Below are 18,257 nucleotides of genomic sequence, written 5' to 3' on the forward strand. Positions count from 1 at the left end.
ATAAATATATATGTATATAGATATATATATATATGTACATATAGATATATAGGTATACATATAGTTCTTATGTTTTTTGTTACCATTAATGTAGGTGCGGGACAATGCGCTCCGTCGACCATTCAGAGCCATAATGTGTACATAAAAATGTAAAAACAACTATTAACTAGATTTTAACCCGTGCAACCGTACAGGTGTTTGTTTTCACTTTTCTATATATAAATTATTGTTTTAAAACATAAGTGGTATATATTTTTAATGTTAATCATATACTTAAATATTTATATAACTATTTCAAATACAATAATTTTATAATTTACATGTTATAATTAATTAATTGTTTAAATCGTATGTATACCACTTCTTATTATATGTTTATCTTATTGTATTTGCATTTAGTTATTAAGCAAATTAATATATTAATGAGAAAATATATTTAAAAATTATTTTGTATTTAATTTATGCTAAATTCTGATCCGTCTTTCAAAACTGAATTTTTTTACCAATATTTTTATGCTTATTCATTTTAGATAATTTATTATTGTATATATAAAAGTCTAAGATATGTTAATTTTTAGACATGTATTATATAATTTGTTAATTTGAAGCTGTTCTATCATCATATTATATTTTAAATAAATAGTTTATATTTATGAAAATAAAATTTATAAATTTATCAATTGAATATAATTTTATCATATTTATTTTAGTATAATAATTAAATTTTAACATGATCATGACTAATAAAGTAGATAAAATATGATATAATTTATTTATTTTTATTTTTAAACGATAACTTAAAATACATTAAGTTATTGTTTAAATATTTTTACACAGATTTATTAGAATTTTTAAAATATAATATATAAATATATATTATATTTAAAATGAAAATATATTATGATTAAAGTAGTTACAAAAATTTTATATTATTAACTTTAAAGAAATACATAATAATTTTATTTTAATATGATTGATTATGATTATATAATAAATAAAATATTATAGATTTTTTTATTTTTTAATTTTATATAACTGAATATATTAATGTATAATAATATTTTAAACTAATTTCGAAATTAGCAAAAATATTTAAATATAATTTCGAAAATGAATATCTTGTAAAAATCTTTTTAAACAGATTTGTTAGATTTAAAATAAACTAGGTGTTTTGCCCGCAATGCGGGCTTAAACATTTCATAAAATTTTGAAAAATTCTTTGTACACTATCTTTATTATACTAAAATAAATCTTAAAATATCTCAATATTATATTTTTAATTATATAATTAAATAAAATTATTTGATTAATATTTAATTATATAATTTATGTTTTTAACTTTTTACTAAAATACTTGTTCAGATAACAATACAATATATATATATATATCTCTTTTTTAACAATACAATTAATAATTTTATTTGATTAACTTTTAGTTATATAGTTTATGTTTTTAACTTTTTACTAAAAGATTTTTTCAGATAACAATACAATATATACAAAAATTATCTCTTTTAAAATTATATTTTCAGATTTTAGATAATTCTTACTATTATTAATATTAATCAATTATCTAATCAAATTAATTAAAATTTCGTTTTTATTTTTTAATTTATTTATATGTTTTATTTATTAAGGGTATAAACGATATTAACCACTCTAACTTTTAACGTGAGAGCTCGATTCCAAAAATTTACTTCGCAAATAATAGTATAGATATATTTATATTTAAAATGGAAAGATGTCAAAAGATATTATGATTAAAATATTTTAAAATTTCTATTTATTATTAGTTTAAACTAAAATGTAATATGAATTTCTATGAATAGGTCCATTAGGTTCATTTTTAAAAAAATCACACATGAATCAAGATTGTGACTTCTGTTTTAATATATAAGATAATAACTATGCATATATATTTTAGCTTTATGTTAATACTCCTTCTATTTCGGTGTCAAGAGCATCATTAACTGGGAAACGCCTTTTGCCATAAAACAAAACTGGGAAAAGATGTTTCCATTGTCTTTCATAATTTAATACTCCCTATGATTTAAATATAAGTCATTTTAGATAAATTTTTATGTTTTAAATTATATGACCTTTTTGATTTTTTATGTAAACTTTATTAACACTTAATGTTATATGACCAATGATAATATACCTTCTATTTTATTATTGGTTAATTTGTGGTTATGTAAATAATTAATGATGTTTTTGTTTAAAAAATATAAAAAAATAATGATTTTTTAATCTATGTGCACAATTCTAAAAAAACTTATATTTAAAAACGGAAGGAGTAATATTATTAGTATATTAAATAAATAAATTATACCAAAAATTAAAATCTATCACTTGTTATATGACATTTGTCATAAAATGTTCTCACATTCATTGCAGCAACTCTCATGGGAGAGTATGCATCCTTTTCTTCTTATCCTTATTGCTTTTTATATTTTTCTCTTTATTAAATGGAGAGCATAGGTTAGAGCTAACTAGCTCAACCAAAGGCTTTAAAATTTTTACACAATGATTAAAAAGTACAAATATTTATACAATTTATTTTGGTTATATAAAATGTCATTGAATAAAAGTAGTTCAACAAATATAAAAATACTGTTTTGTAGTTCCATAAATTTTAAATGTATTAAACTCTATCTAAAATAACCAGAACATCATTTATTTTGCAACAAAAATATTTTCTTTAAACACTATAATGAAACAAAACACACATGTTGGAAGCAAAAGGAACAACTCATACCAACTCGAAGGGACATCAAACCGACGCAGCAACACAATCAATACAAAAATATGATTCGACAGGAAAGGTAAGCACATCAACACACTCAACATTGCCCCACACCTCACGTCCATTGCGTCTTGATTCTAAAGAAATCTTTGCGTACAAAATTATGTCTCCTCGTTTGATCATAGAACTGCTTCTGGAGTACCACAGGAGTAAAAGTTTGCCACCACAGTACAACAGTGCAAACCCATACCCAGTTTTTAAACCTCTTGTAGGGTGCTCTTGCAATTTTTTCAAACCCTTAATCTCTTTCCACACTCTACCCTCAATCTCAGAGGCAGACCACATTAAATCACCGGAGTCAGTGCAACAGCATATTACCTTCCCAATCTCACACCAAGCCTCTACGAAATCATCGGATATGAAACTCGATATCTCTTTTACAAGTTTCCATGTGCCATCTTTCAGCTCGTAAGTGTATTCTTTATCATGTGTCAGTACTAAGTAAATTTTCCCTTCGAACACATTAACTATATAATAGTGTCTTTTGCGTTATTTATTAAAATTATTAAATAAAACAAAGTCAAACTTAACATTTAAACATAGATTTTAAAATAGAAACATAAAAGCATAAAAACAAATATTACGGAAATAAACGACAATAATTTCAAAGCGGCATCGAGGCTCAGTTGTTGTCTTGATCACTTCCGGATTTACGCCAAATATGTTCAACCAAATTACCTTTTAGTTGTTCATGCGCTTGTCTATCACGAATTATTGTTCGAACACCCATCTGGTTGGCGATATTAGTAGGGATATCTGTAGAATAGGTGAGATCAACATGTGAACTTCTGCTCCCTTCTCCTTGTTGGAAATTTGAGACATCATATTGAGTGTTTTCATCTCGTTCGTCTTCTACTATCATATTATGGAGTATGATACATGCTCTCATAATCTTCCCAATCTTGACTTTATCCCAACAAAGTGCCGGATTTTTAACAATGGCAAATCGAGCTTGCAAAACTCTGAAAGCCCGCTCGACATCTTTTCGGATAGCTTCTTGACGTTGCGCAAATAAAACTGCTTACGGCCCTTGTGGTATTGAAATAGATTGGATAAAAGTTACCCATTTTGGATAAATACCATCAGTGAGATAGTAAGCTAAATAGTACTCTCTTCCGTTGACCGAGAAATTCACTTTTGGGGCTCGACCATTTATTATGTCATCAAAAACCGGTGAGCGATCAAGAACATTAATATCATTTATGGTACCTGGAGGTCTAAAAAACGCATGCCATATCCAAAGATCATATGAAGCAACCGCCTCTAAAACGATTGTGGGTTTTCCCGAACCACGAGAATATTGGCTTTTCCAAGCAGGGGGACAATTCTTTCACTCCCAATGCATACAATCGATGCTTCCTATCATCCCGGGAAATCCACGAAGCTAACCAATATGAAGAAGACGCTGAAGATCAGTCGGTGTTGGTCTTCTTAGGTACTCATCGCCGAACAAATTTATTATTGCTTCCACAAAATCTTCCACACATAACCGAGCTGTGGTTGCACCGAGCCGGAGGTATTCGTCGACCGCATCAAGCGCAGAACCATATGCCAACACACGAATAGCTACTGTACACTTTTGAAGTGCATATAGACCAAGTCTTCCGGTAACGTCTTGCTTTTGACGAAAGAATCGAGATAGCTTTTACCTCTATCAACAATCGGTATGTGTTTTGCCCACTATCACAAGACAATGACATGGTGACCGAGAAACCATCACTCTCTGCTTTCTTCATCATCCCTTAACCTTGAGCATGCCTATTGATCTTCCCATCTAAAGACTGGAAAACATCAAAAACAGAGCAAATAGAAAGGTTTTATCCAATTGAATTTCATTTCAAACAAAAATAAAAATCACAAACAATCCCAACATAACTCACAACCCACCAACAAGTATAAACAATGGTTTATCCAATTCAAAATATCAAAGACAAAGGTTTTACCTTTAACAAAAATCTTGGGGTTTTCGTCTGACAAAGAGAAAGGTTTATCCTGGATCTTGCCTCTTGATCAATCGATCTCAAGACAAAGACAAAAAAAAAATTACACACATCAGTAACAGAACTTCTTAAGATTATCGATGAAATAGCCCCAATCTACAACATGAAAAGTTGAAATCTTCAAACATTAAAACATATTTTCGGACCTTTACCTTTCGATTCGCTTGAAACAGTCACCGTTCTCCTTCGTCTCCGGCAGCCACAACGAGATAGATCTCGTCGTTATCTTTGGCCGAGGAGAGAAACCGATAAAGGGGACGCAGATTTCCATCATCGACAAGAGCCACCGTGGGGGGACAACGTTTCGGGGAGGAGAACCCCGAGAAGAGGAGAAATCGCCTTTTGGGTCGGCGAGGAGAGGAGCGAACGAAGAGAGAAAGAAGGAAAAGAAGAGAAGAGACGAAACCAACAGACGCACTTCGGCTTGGTCGAATGAAGAATAGAAACGTGGCTCTCAAGGGACGTGCCTTCCCTCCTATAATTAAGGGACGGGTCTTCCCTTAATTCATGTTTTCCTTTTATTTTTAATGCCATTAATCATAAGATCTGGCGATAAACATGCCCTAAAGTAGGTGATTTAAGAATCGGTATTAATCCTCTACAGCCACTTGTCTTTTAGTTATTGGTTAATTTTATTAAAGTTTTATTGTTTAATTTAACTATATTAGAAATATTTAGATTAAACTGTTAAGAACTTCAAAATAGATTTCAACCGATGGAGTTCCTCTTAGTGATGTTTTTTAAAGAGTACCTCAAAAAAAAATGTAAAACAGTAAAAGTAAGAGAGAGAAAAGCTAAAAAAGGAGGTACGATTGTTCATAAAGAGATTTTGAGCAATTGGAAGAAACGAACTCCACAAGTATCATCATTCTATTTCTGTAATATTTTTCCACTTATTAAATTAAATCAAATAAATAAATTCTATTTAAAATATTGATATAAATGCATAATAAAATGTGCTTGAGATACTTTCCCGATGCTGCTGCCCTAAAGCACCTTTAACGAAAGTTTCTTAGCAAATTTCTAACATATTAAATAATAAAAAAATAATTATAGAAGAGAAGAGAAGTAAAGAAATCATGGGATACAGTTTCGTGGGAAAGAGACCATTGACCAATTCTTAAGTACTGTCTTTTCAGCTGTTGCTCTTTCATTAGCTAAGGATTTTTTATTTTAAAGTTTAATAACAAAAGTAATATATATCACTATAAAATAAGGTGAGGGACGATTCTAAGAACACCTCCAATGGAGATTCTACTCGTTAAAATTCTTAAAATGCATATATGTTATATATGTGTATGCAATTGTGGAGCCCACTATTTTTAGATTTTTTTGTCTAGAACCCCATCCAAAAATTCTTAAAACAATTTTAAGAACTTTTGGATGGTATTCTAAACAAAAGTATTCAAAAATAATGGGTTCCACAATTGCATACATATATATAACATATCGTGAACTAAACACTTGGTCCTGGAAGATACGTGTATATATGTGTATGCAATTGTGGAGTCCACTATTTTACTTATTAGAATCCATGCATATATAACATACACATCTCACATATGGTTATCACTTATTAGAATCCATGCATAGTTAACGACCTATATATATATATATCGTAGGAAGACTCGTAACTCTATTGGACCAGGTTTCAGTATATACACTTGTGGCCTGTAATTTATACGTTCAAACTTGGGGTCATAGCTTTTGGGTTCTGTTCATTAATATCATTTGTACATGTTCAAAATCTACTATTATATATCAATAACAATTATGTGTTGGTGGTTAAACTTACTGGTTATTTTTTTTTAAAAAACTTACTGGTTATTTTCTGAAACGAGTCACTTTTTAGATCTAAATATACATATTTCCATATGTTAAAAAAATTCTTACAAGTAAAATTAGTTGGTGGTAACATGCATATATCATTATATGATTACTCTACCTTTGAATACAGAGGTATGGAGCTGGGATAGACAACGAACTAGCTTTGGAAGGCGGCGGAGACTATACTCGGGAGGATTCCTAAGCATGCATTCATCACATGGATCGCAGCACGAGACAGAATGGTCACGAGGGATAAGCTTATTGGTTGGGGATTGACGGTTCCTTCCAATTGCGTCCTGTTCTCAGGTCACGATGAGAGCCGTCAGCACCTGTTCTTTGACTGTGCTTATAATCATCAGGTTTGGAGTTTCTTCCTCAGTCGATTACATTTGGTAGCTCCCCAGGGTTTTGATGAAGTGTTGAGATGGTTGAAAGCCTCATCAAGAGATGGGAACGTGAATCTCATCATGAAGCTTATTCATCAGGTGGTTTTGTACTTGATCTGGAAGGAGAGAAATACAAGGATTCATTCATCAGTGGAGAAGCCTCCAGGGGCTCTAATAGCAGAGATTAAACAGACTATCAGACTCAGGTTGGACCCCCTTGCTCGGAGACAGAGACTCACAGCAGGGCAATCATCTGTGCTTGCAACTTGGATGTCGTTTTTTGCAGTTTAAATTTTTTTTTGGCAGGAACTAAAGTTTTAGGGGTTTCAGGAGCCAATAGGTAGGTAACAGTGCATCTGTTTGCGTTTGACCTGTGTATATTGTTCTGGGCTTTCGTACCTTCTGTAATGGGCCTTAAAATGAATAAAACGTTTTTATAAAAAAAAAAAAAATACTCGGGAAATTGGTTATCTAGAGTTTGCCAAGTACACTAACGGAAGTGACCAGGGGCGGACGCAAGACAACAGGTACGGGGGCACGTGCCCCCAACTGTTTTGAAATTTTCTTTGCTAAATACTATAGGGTTTATTGAATGCTTCCACCCTAAAACTAAATCATAAAGAAAAAAATCATTGTGCCCCCTACTAATCCTACATCCGCCCCTGGAAGTGACAACTTGCTCAACAGAATTTGGTACCAACCGGAAGAAATCTTCCCGGTCACAGGAACTCCAGAAGTCCGGGAACATGCCTTCTGGGTTCCCGTTGACGAGTACTTCTTGGATATTGCAAGCAAACTCGAGGTATGACTTAACTCACATATTTAGATTCGTTTAGTTGACAATATTTATAATTTATTTTTAGCCAAGTTACATACAGTATATATCGGCAAATATTTACAACACGTTGTAGTCCATTAAGTGGTTCCTATAGATGGCTAGATTATATCAATATAAACACTAAAACTATTTACTAATCCAACTTTATAATTCCGAAAATAAGAAAATATCAGATGTGTCCATAGAATGTACGTACATAAGTTCGAAAATGTACATATATAGATAAATACTATATAGTATTCCTTAGATTTGTCCTTATTATTATTTCTTTAGGTCAGAGATCTGTTATATTTTGTATCAATATAAAACTGACGTAAGTTCAATTATTACAATGAAATCATTGTCTTCTGTATACGTGGATTGATGATACACATTTCAAATAAAACAACAGAACACGAAGCTACCACAGTGCGTGAACACCACGTGCCTCCCTCGACCACCAAAGGTAACCATCGTTGACAAAGGAGTGAGTGCAAGCGTCTTCGTCGACAACGCCGCTTACCGGACTTTCCTCCGCTCCAAATTCAACGCCACCGCGGTGGAAATGGAAAGCGCCGCCATTGCTCTGATCTCTCACGAGCAAAACATCCCTTTTATCGTCATCCGTGCCTTGTCCGATCTCGCTGGCGGCGGCTCCGAGATCTCTAACGAGGCCGACATTTTCGGCAGCCTCGCTGCGGTAAACTCTGTGGATGTTCTTGTGAAGTTCGTTGGGTTGTTGCCTCAATACCGCGGAAGCAAGGTTCAGTCAGAATAATAAGTGTTGTCGTGTATTTTAACTAAGAGCATGTAACGTAAAATAAGATGTATCTGCCTTGAACTTTTATTTTTCATGAATAAGAGAGATGTGATGTGTTCACATGACCGGATCTGAAATTTTAAAATCCATAAACATTTACTCAAAAACTTTAATGACTTCTTAAAAATAATTTATAATCTATATTTATGTATATAATTTTTAAAAAAGTTTGGAGGCCAAAATCAAATTTTCACTGGACTATTGTCAAATGTGGCCATGTATATTCTTTGGCTCAAAACAACTATAAGCCTTTTTTTTTTCTTTGAACACCATAGCATTTGTTTTATTTATATAGGGGTTTTAGGAGTTTTGATTGTATATTCATTGGTTTTATGTTGTAGTTGGTGATAACTCATGATGAGAACTAAATTACTCTCCTGTCGAGATTTGGATCTGATCAGTGGCGAATGTAGAATTTTCTTTTAATGGGGGCAAATCACATATAAATTTAAAACATGGCTGAAATATGATATTTAATTGGACTAAATAATTAAAACTTGAGGTATATTATGCAATTTAAATTTTTTTATGGGGGCACTTGCCACCTTCTTGGTGCACCTAGATTCGCCAGTGGATCTGATCCTATGAATGATAATTAATCATGGTATTAGGTAGGTGGAACACGTGACTCTTGCATTTTACGTAGCTAATCATCAATCACTCCTCAACCTTTGTTGTGTAGCTCGGGGAAAAGCATTTTAGGACTAACTAGTCCTCTTTATTGTTTGCTAGTGTTACAGAATATTTAGCAGTTGGAGCATTCTAGAAACCTACCACGCTTTCATTTTTGTTTTCATTACAATTTTTGTCTTTGAACACGCTTTAAAAAAAGTTTGAAAACATTCATAAAAGCTTATGAAATATTGTATCCTAAATTTAGAAAGCACTAAAAAAGAAATCGAACACGGAACATAATGCATGATACATTAGGGTATGTGATATTTCTATCACGGCCAGACAACTTTAAACTATACAAAACCATGTAGCCTCTCTTCTATTATATTTTAAGTTTTTATGAAACAATAATGTGATTGTTTTATACATAACTAAATAAATAGATTTCAAGCTAATTAAGAATGCTATTTTTGGTGGTCAAATCATGTTAATAGGCGTAAGCATATGCATTTACCAAAAATACTATGAACGTATAAGCAGAAGAATGTCGAATACACCGAATATATCATAATATGATTGAAATATTAACAACCAAAAGGAAGAAAACATATGTAAAAAACAACACAAGAGCCAATAGATGCTTCAGTTCATATATTATGCTATTGTTACCCACCATTGGAATCCTTAACAATAGATAATTTTTTTTTTTTGGAATAACTAAGGACTCTAATCACAAATGTTGCTCCAATGGTGTTATCCGTTATGGAATCCTTAAAAAAAATTAATAAATTTGTAAAACATTTAAATTTAAAATTTTTATTTACTAAATGACTAAATGTAAACATACAATAATTAAACATCTCTATCATTACCAAACTTCTTCCAAATATTTTGAATCAAATCATATTTCAATTGTTCATGTATGTGCGGGTCACGAACTTGACTCCGTATGTCAAGCATAGTACAGAGATTTGACGGCTTGGAAGTATATGACATATCCACCTATGAACTTCTACTCGAGTCTTCTTCTTCAAACTCTGGTGTATCATACTAAGTGTATCCATTGCGTTCTTTTTTTTCGTGATGGAGAAAGAAAGTGATTCTTTTTTTTCCCGCACGCGAAAGACACCCCCACCCCTCGCCTATCAGTTGTTGCCACATATCGTAAGGATTAAGTCCTTAAACTCTTTATTTAAAGACCCTTTCTTAGCTAAAGAAAAAATAAAACTATTATTATACTCGGATTTGTCTAGAATTCCGCGCTAAGTTCCACTTACGTTTCTCTGTTGCGGGTGGTCTTAGCTAATTTGGTTCTTCCCCGAATTTGGGCTACTTGTTTGAAAATAAACAGGCTTTCATTGGTCTTAGATGGGCTTACATTGGGCTCTAAAATTATTATTAAATATTTTTTAACTTTAAAATTTATTTGGTTTTCAGTTTTCAGTTTCATAAACAAAGAACTTAATCTTGTTTTCCATGGCTGATCTTCAAAGGTCAATTCCTTCCATGGCCGGCCAGAGAAAGATACTGTTTTGTTTGTTTAAAAGCAATTTCATCAAATGCAGCCAAGGTTTCCCAATTCTCTGGTTATGTATCAGAACACTCGGCTTATCACCACGGTGGGCAGAGTCTTGCCAGTACGATCATCGGTATGGCCCAGGATTATGTTGGTAGCAACAACCTCAACCTGCTTCAACCTGATGGTCAATTTGGTACACGGAATATGGTAAGTATAGCTTACTTTTCAACTGTTCTTGTTTATCTATGACTATGCTTGTAATCATCTTGGTGTGTACGTTGATTGTGGCAGGGTGGAAAAGATGCAGCAAGTGCAAGATACATTTTCACTAAGCTCTCTTCAGCAACCACAGTCTTGTTTCCCAAGGATGACGATGTCCTCCTTAATTACTTGAATGCAGATGGGCGGAAGATAGAGCCAACTTGGTAATTCTTTGCCCATCTAGTACATTTGTTACTAGTTTGCCTGATATGTGAATCTTTGTTGTACATGCCCATCATTCCAACTGTGCTTGTGAATAGCTGTAAAGGAATTGGAACCGGGTGGAGTACTTTCATACCTAACTACAATCCAAGAGATATTGTTGCCAACATAAGGCGTCTACTTAATGCTGAAAGTATGGTGCCTATGGATCCACGGTACATTAATTTCAAAGGAACTATTGAGAAAACTGCGTCCAAAGATGGTGGGTTTACCAACACCATCACTGGTGTATATGAGGAGGTTGATGAAACAACTATTCGTATTACGGAGCTACCAATCAGAAGGTGGACCGATGATTACAAGAATTTCCTGGAAGCTTTGAAGACAAATAATAATACTCCCTATTTTCATGTAGAATGCCTATAGACTATAGTCAGAAACTATGATTGAATTTTTATATGTTTCTCATTAATTAATTCATTCTTCTTATCTCTGCAGAGCGTTGGGGCTTACTATGACAATACGTCTGTGAATTTTCAGCTTCAATTAAGTGAAGAAAACTTGATGATGGCCCGTCAAGAGGAGGTGGATGAAGTTGCACCAGCTAAAGGAGGGAGAAAACCATCAGCCGCGAGTAAAGTAGAGAAACCACCGGCAGCTCCGAGAAAAAGAGCACCAGCGGCGAGCAAGAAGCAGCAGCTAGTGGCAGAGGTTGTTGAGGTGTCATCGGAGAAGAAAGTGAGGAAGATGAGATCTTCACCATTCAACAAGAAGAGTAGTTTAGTGTTGGGGAGGTTGGCTAATACTAATAATGAGGAAGAAGGTGAGGAGCAGAGTGTTGAGACTGTGGCGGCTGATACTGCTTCAGCGAGGCCTAAAAGAGCAAAGAGGAAGCATATGAGGTATGTGCCGAGTGATTCGGAGAGTGAGTCTGCGAATGATTCTGAGTTTGATGAAGATGATGAATAGAGAGAACCAACTTGGTTTCCAGAACTTGTTACATGCTATCTCAAACATTAAGTTCCTTTCTCTCTTTATGTTCTGTAATGTTTTGTATTTGGATTGGTCCATGGCAGGTTGAGAATATTGATTCGCTGGCTTCCCTGAATCCGCCTACTTTGTCAAAATTGTGTTGTGTTGTTGTCTCTCTCCCTTTCTGGGAATAGAAGACGGTAAACATTTACAACTGGAAAGTTGGTGTGAGCCTTTAGTTAGTTAAAGAGCTAGTTTTCTTGTTGCTCAAGCTAGCCTTAACCCTATTTTTCATCTCAAGTTACAATGAGAAAAAAAAATCTTATATTTACTCAACTTTGCTTATTTGATTCTATGTTTCTTCATCGTTTATAAATTTGGTCTTGTATTATCCGTTTATCAATTTTGTAATATTCATATCAACATGTGTAATAACTTTCTCTCATCATGGTCAAAGGAAAGAGACATAATGACTAATGAGGTCAAAGTTGATTGTTGAATGAGACATAATGACGAATGATGCCATGAGTAAAGTCAATCATAGTAGTCATGGAGTTTTTTTTTTTGGTAATTCAATTAACCAAATTACAAGATCAAATACTCAGTCCCAGATGTAGTCAGTCATCTAGTCATTGAACTATCATTTGAATCATCATTACTGTTGCAATCCTAAATGTCTTTTTTGACATAAATTGCAAATTACTGCCATTGACCCTGAAAATCTCATAGAACTAATCATAATTGTGACTGTGAGTGTGAGTCAAAGAAGGAATGACCATAGCTTTGACTTGACTCCATAAATTAGTCAGTAGTACTAATATGTTAAATAATTAACTTAAGGGGTTAGTTTTAAAAAGGGGACTAAAGTTGAGAGACCAAGCAAGCAATGAGATCAAATAAAACAAAAGTTTCCAGTTTTTTCCCTTCTCCGCTCGACAATCATACGACGACGCAGCAGCAGCAGCATCACGCGCCTCACATTAGCAGTCTCGTCGTGCGTACATCCGGAAGCAACGACGGAGAAGTTGACCGCCACGCTGGCACCGGAGACGTCTCCCGTGACTGGCCTTCATATGCCGCTCAGATCGTCATAAGTGAAGGCAGAACAGATAAAGACTAAAACAGAACAAGTTTGAAGCTTTTCATTCTTATTTCTTGCTTAACATTCTTTTACAACTTAGCTTGTCTATTTATATTAAAAACACAAAACCCTAGAGTTGAGCCTTGCTGTCCTTTAGGTCTTCACTTCTTCATTGGATCCTAGCAGCTGGAATCTGTTCTGCAATGCTATTGGTTGCTTTCCTCCGTACGTTGCAGGACCACTACGTTTGTCTCTTTTTTTGTTTTCGGTTTGATGTTTTGTAGCCGTTGGTTTCACTTCTCCTTGAATGGGCTTCTGGTTTGGTTCTTCTGAGCCCATCTTGGTGAAACTTGTCTCTGCCTTTAACAACTCGAAGCCCATTCCAAACTCAACCATCTCTTCCTTCTTCTCTGTTTCAGAAACAGAACATGATGTTTCTGAAACTGTTTTCTCCTTTTGTTTCCAAGCCATTTGTGCTTTGTCTTTCCTGTCTACACGCCCCCTCAAACTTTGTGTGGGAGAAGCGACCACACCAAGTTTGAAACGTAGATCTTGAAAGCTTTGAGTTGGCAAGGACTTGGTAAATATATCGGCCAGTTGATGTACTCCCGGGATGTGATGTACTATCAGTTTGCGCAAAGCTACTTTCTCCCTTACAAAGTGAAAGTTTACCTCAAAATGCTTAGACTTCTTGTGCATAGCTGGAGTGGAAAACAGGTAAACAGCAGATAGGTTGTCGCAGAATATCTCAAGTGGAGAGGCTTGAGGAATTCCTATTTCAGTTAAGAGATTTGAGAGCCAAACTACTTCTGCTGCAGTGTCAGACAGAGTTCTGTATTCTGCTTCTGTTGAGCTTCTGGAAACTGATTGTTGCTTCTGTGCAGACCAGGAGATTAAGTTCGAACCCAAGAGAGTGCAAAATCCTCTAGTAGACCTTCTTGTTTCAGAACATCCTCCCCAATCACTGTCACTGTAGGCTTTGACAGTTGAATTTGTGTTAGAGTAGAAAGAGATTCCAAGATGTGTTGTTCCTCTGAGATATCGCAACACACGCTTCAGTAGATGAAAGTCTGTCTCTGTTGGAGCATGCATCTTTTGACAAGATATAATTGACAGCAAATTGAAGATCTGGTCTTGTTAGAGTCAAGTACTGAAGTTTTCCTGCAAGGCTTCTGAAATAGGTAGGCTGTGGGAACAATGCAGATTCATCAGGGACTCTATTCAGCTGCTGAGGTAGAGGAGTAGAGACTGGAGTGCTTCCTGACATGCCTGCAATGTGAAGCAAGTCCTCAGCGTATTTTTCCTGGTTTAAAAATAATCAATTAGAATGAAATTGAGCTTGTAAGCCTAGAAAATAATGAAAACGACCCAAATCCTTCATTTTGAACTCTTTATTCAGAGTTTCAAGAAGCTTGGTGATGAGGGAATTGTTGCTTCCGGTTAAAGCAATGTCATCGACATAGAGTAGAAGCAGGATGGTGTCTCTATTTTTCTTATAGATGAATAGAGAAGGGTCTCTTAAACTGCAGACAAAATCAAATTCTAACAGGAAATCGCTGAATCTGTTGAACCAAGCCCTTGGAGCCTGCTTTAATCCATAAATAGCTTTGTTCAGCTTGCAAACATAACCCGGTTTCTCTTGATTTATGAACCCAGGAGGTTGATGCATGTAAACAGTTTCTGTCAAGTCTCCATACAGAAATGCATGCTTGACGTCAAGTTGCCTTATATCCCATTTGTTTACAGTTGCTAGATGAAGAACAGCTCTTATCGTTGGAGATTTGACCACAGGACTGTAAGTATCCAGGTAGTCTATTCCTTCTTCTTGGTCATATCCTTTCACCACCAAACGAGATCTTAGGCATTTGACAGTTCCATCAGCATTTAGCTTGACCCTGAAGATCCATCTACAACCAAGGATGTGCATGTCGGGTTGATAAGGCACAAGCGTGAAGGTGTCAGTCTCATCGAAGGACACCATTTCTTCTGTCATCGCTCCATTCCAGCCTGAGTGTTTAAGTGCTTCAGTCACAGTTCTCGGTTCTGTTGGAGTTGAAGTTACTGTGAAGAGAACATAACGTGGATTTGGTTTAGTGATTCCCACTTTAGACCTCGTGATCATGGGATGTAGAGACGGATTTGCTGGAGCGGAAGATGAAGCTTGTATGACAGAGTCTTGTTGAACGCTCACTGGGACATTGTTGACAGTGTTGTCTGATTGAGAAGATGGATCTGAGCCGGAGACATTTCCTGCTATTCTTGAGGCTGACGAAGAGGTGAATTCTTTGAAGATATTCTGAACTCCAGTAGGTGGCAAGGTGCCAAATTGTATTGAGGAAGCCGTTTCTATGTCTGGAGTGATAGAAGGCAATAGTAGATCACTTGAGACTCTGGTTGTCGTGTTGGGTCTATTGCTCTCTAGTAGAGGAGCCACAACTGTTGGAGAGTTGTGTTGAGGCCTAGACTGAATAGGAGTGACACTTAGAGGAGAATCACTTTGATATGAAGTTGAAGCATTCTCTGATCCATTTGAGTCTTGAGGACTTGGAGTCGACTTGGAGTGGAAGAAGCCTTGCTGCCATGCGTGAATCAGAGGAGTAGAATGAAGCTGATGAAGATGGGAATAGGTAGAGGCGAAAGGATATATTTGTTCATCAAACAGAACATGTCTGTTGATGTATATCTTGCCAGTGGGAGGATGAAGACATCGGTACCCTTTGTATTTTTCATTGTAACCCAGAAAAACACATTGAAGTGATTTTGGATCAAGCTTGTTGGTGGCATAAGGTCTGAGAGATGGGTAACACGCACTGCCGAAGATCCTAAGTGCAGAGTACTCTGGTTTTCTGTTGAACAAGGCTTCATAGGGGCTCTTGTGATCAGCTAGCTTTGAGGATGGCAGAAGGTTGCCAAGGAAACATGAAGTGAAGAAGGCTTCCACCCAATATCTCTGAGGAACTTTCCCATCAAACATCATAGAAAGTCCGAGTTCAGTAATGTGTCTATGTTTTCTTTCCGCAATGCCATTTTGTTGAGGCGTATGCGGACAAGAAATCATCTGTTTGATGCCGTGATTGGAGAGGTGAGTTACAGAGTTGTTACTTATAAACTTCCCACCCCCATCACATTGAAACATAAGTATCTTCTTGTCTAGTTGTTTCTCAACTAGATTTTGCCATAAGATGAATATTTGCAAGAAGTCTGACTTCTGTCTCAGAGGATAGAACCAACTATATCGAGAGAAGTTGTCAACAAAGATAACATAGTATTTGAAGCCTTGAACAGAGTTAACTGGAGAGGGACCCCAGAGATCACAATGGATTCTCTCTAAGGGTCTACTAGACACATAAAAAGAACTAGGAAAAGGTAGTTTAGAACTTTTGCCAAGTTGACATGAATCACAAATCTTAGACATACTTTTATTGATGCTTATAGCTTGTCTTTTTGATAGAGTTTGAAGAATCTCAGCACTTGGATGACCCAATCTTCTATGCCACACTTCAGCACTAGCAGCTACTTGCCTTGCCGTGTAAAAAGCAGAAAAAGTTGAGTTTTCCAAAACATATAAATCTTTATGTCTGCTTCCTTGAGTCAGGATTTGCTTGGTTAGCTTGTCCTTAACATACACACCATCACAATCAAAGGTAAACTCACATGGGTAATCTACTGTTAGCTTTGAAACAGAAAGCAATGATTTCGCAATGTTTGGACAAACTAAAACATCTTTGAGTGAAAGGATACCTGATGTGGTTTGTAGAGGAGTAGACCCAATGTGAGATATTGGAAGGAAGTTTCCATCAGCCACCATCACATAATCAAGTCCCTGATACGGTTGAGCAGTCTGAAGATTTTGATGTGAGTTTGTAACATGCGCAGAAGCAACAGTGTCAGGATACCATTCTGTACCGTTGTAGGATTGACCAGAGGCAGGAGGTTCATTTGAAACCTGCAACGCAGCCATAGCAGTAGGTAGATCATCACTTTGATATGATATATCAAAACGTCTGTAACACTTCATTGCATTATGACCAAAGCGACCACAAATTTGACAAGTAGGACGAGTTGAGGTGTCTCCAGGAGATGAGTTGTTGTTTGAAGAGACTTGCTGATGAAAACCACGCCCTCTTGTAGAGTAGCTTCTACCTCTACCATAGCCAAATCTTCCACTGTTTCCCCCTCTTCCACGGTACTGATTGAAGTGAGGCATCTGCTGTGTGTAGTAAGGATTTTGAGTGAAGGGTTGTTCATTTGTTGCCACATGAAAAGCTAGATGCGGAGAGACAGAGGTCTGAGAAGTTTCATATGACTTGAGGCGATCCTCAAACCCTGTGAGACGCGGGACTATATCTTCAAAGGATGGAGCTGTAGGAGAATCCATAGCACCTTCTATACTAGTCTTGATTGGCTCATACTCACGACCTAAGCCTTGAAGCGCTGCAAAGACCTTCATTTTCTCAGTGACAGGACTACCAACTGAGTGAAGTTGATCACAAGCGTCCTTGAATTCCTTTAAGTAGTCATTCATGGTCTTGTTGGCCTTGGTGACAGTTTGAAGTCAGCGTTGTAGCTCAAAAAGGCGTGAGGAAGTAACTCTGTTGAAGTGATTCCCAAGGGCGATCCAGACCTCCTGAGCTGTGTTGGAACCTAGAACAATACTGAGAATGTCTTCAGAGAGAGAACCTACTAGCCACGCTTGCACTATTTGGTCAGATCTGACCCATTGTTGGTGGTCAGGGTTTGGAACATCTCTATAGCCACCAGCTATGTTAGGAACATGTATGGAGACAAGCGGCTCTGGAGAAGCTCCATTGACAAACCCAAGAAGACCCACACCGGACAAGAACGACTCAAACTGACGCTTCCAGTGAATATAGTTACGTTCGGTGAGCTTGATAGTGACACAGTTTGAGATGTTGAGTTTAGGCTGAGAATAAAGATCTAAAGCTTTCATAGTGTTCAGAGAAGAGATACAAAGCCCAGATCTCCTAGCT

At 35.7% G+C, this 18,257-nt stretch overlaps 2 protein-coding genes across 2 annotated transcripts; both read left to right on the top strand.

The window, feature by feature from the left end:
* The first annotated feature begins 6,579 nt into the window (after window positions 1–6,579).
* Window positions 6,580–8,718, top strand: LOC103862140 (5'-methylthioadenosine/S-adenosylhomocysteine nucleosidase). The gene is made up of 5 exons (XM_018657399.2): window positions 6,580–6,603; window positions 6,764–6,815; window positions 7,471–7,518; window positions 7,688–7,821; window positions 8,249–8,718. Exons 1-5 carry the CDS (start codon window positions 6,580–6,582, stop codon window positions 8,612–8,614), a joined length of 624 nt encoding a protein of 207 aa, XP_018512915.2. The 3' UTR covers window positions 8,615–8,718.
* A 2,520-nt stretch (window positions 8,719–11,238) lies between these two features.
* LOC117132741 (DNA topoisomerase 2) lies at window positions 11,239–12,227 on the top strand. Its single transcript, XM_033287624.1, has 2 exons — window positions 11,239–11,624; window positions 11,712–12,227. Exons 1-2 carry the CDS (start codon window positions 11,280–11,282, stop codon window positions 12,180–12,182), a joined length of 816 nt encoding a protein of 271 aa, XP_033143515.1. The 5' UTR covers window positions 11,239–11,279; the 3' UTR covers window positions 12,183–12,227.
* The last annotated feature ends 6,030 nt before the right edge of the window (window positions 12,228–18,257 follow it).

Source organism: Brassica rapa, chromosome A03, assembly GCF_000309985.2.
Source record: "Brassica rapa cultivar Chiifu-401-42 chromosome A03, CAAS_Brap_v3.01, whole genome shotgun sequence".
Lineage (NCBI taxonomy): Eukaryota > Viridiplantae > Streptophyta > Magnoliopsida > Brassicales > Brassicaceae > Brassica > Brassica rapa.

Excerpts from the sequence above, each read along its gene's own strand:
- LOC103862140 (XM_018657399.2), top strand. The coding sequence starts at position 6,580 with ATGTGTTGGTGGTTAAACTTACTG. Across the intron at positions 6,816-7,470 it reads TTTGGAAGGCGGCGGAGACT|ATACTCGGGAAATTGGTTAT; the intron begins ATACTCGGGAGG and ends AAAAAAAAAAAA. Across the intron at positions 7,519-7,687 it reads TGCCAAGTACACTAACGGAA|GTGACAACTTGCTCAACAGA; the intron begins GTGACCAGGGGC and ends CCGCCCCTGGAA.
- LOC117132741 (XM_033287624.1), top strand. The coding sequence starts at position 11,280 with ATGCCCATCATTCCAACTGTGCTTGTGAATAGCTGTAAAGGAATTGGA. Across the intron at positions 11,625-11,711 it reads ATAATACTCCCTATTTTCAT|AGCGTTGGGGCTTACTATGA; the intron begins GTAGAATGCCTA and ends TTATCTCTGCAG.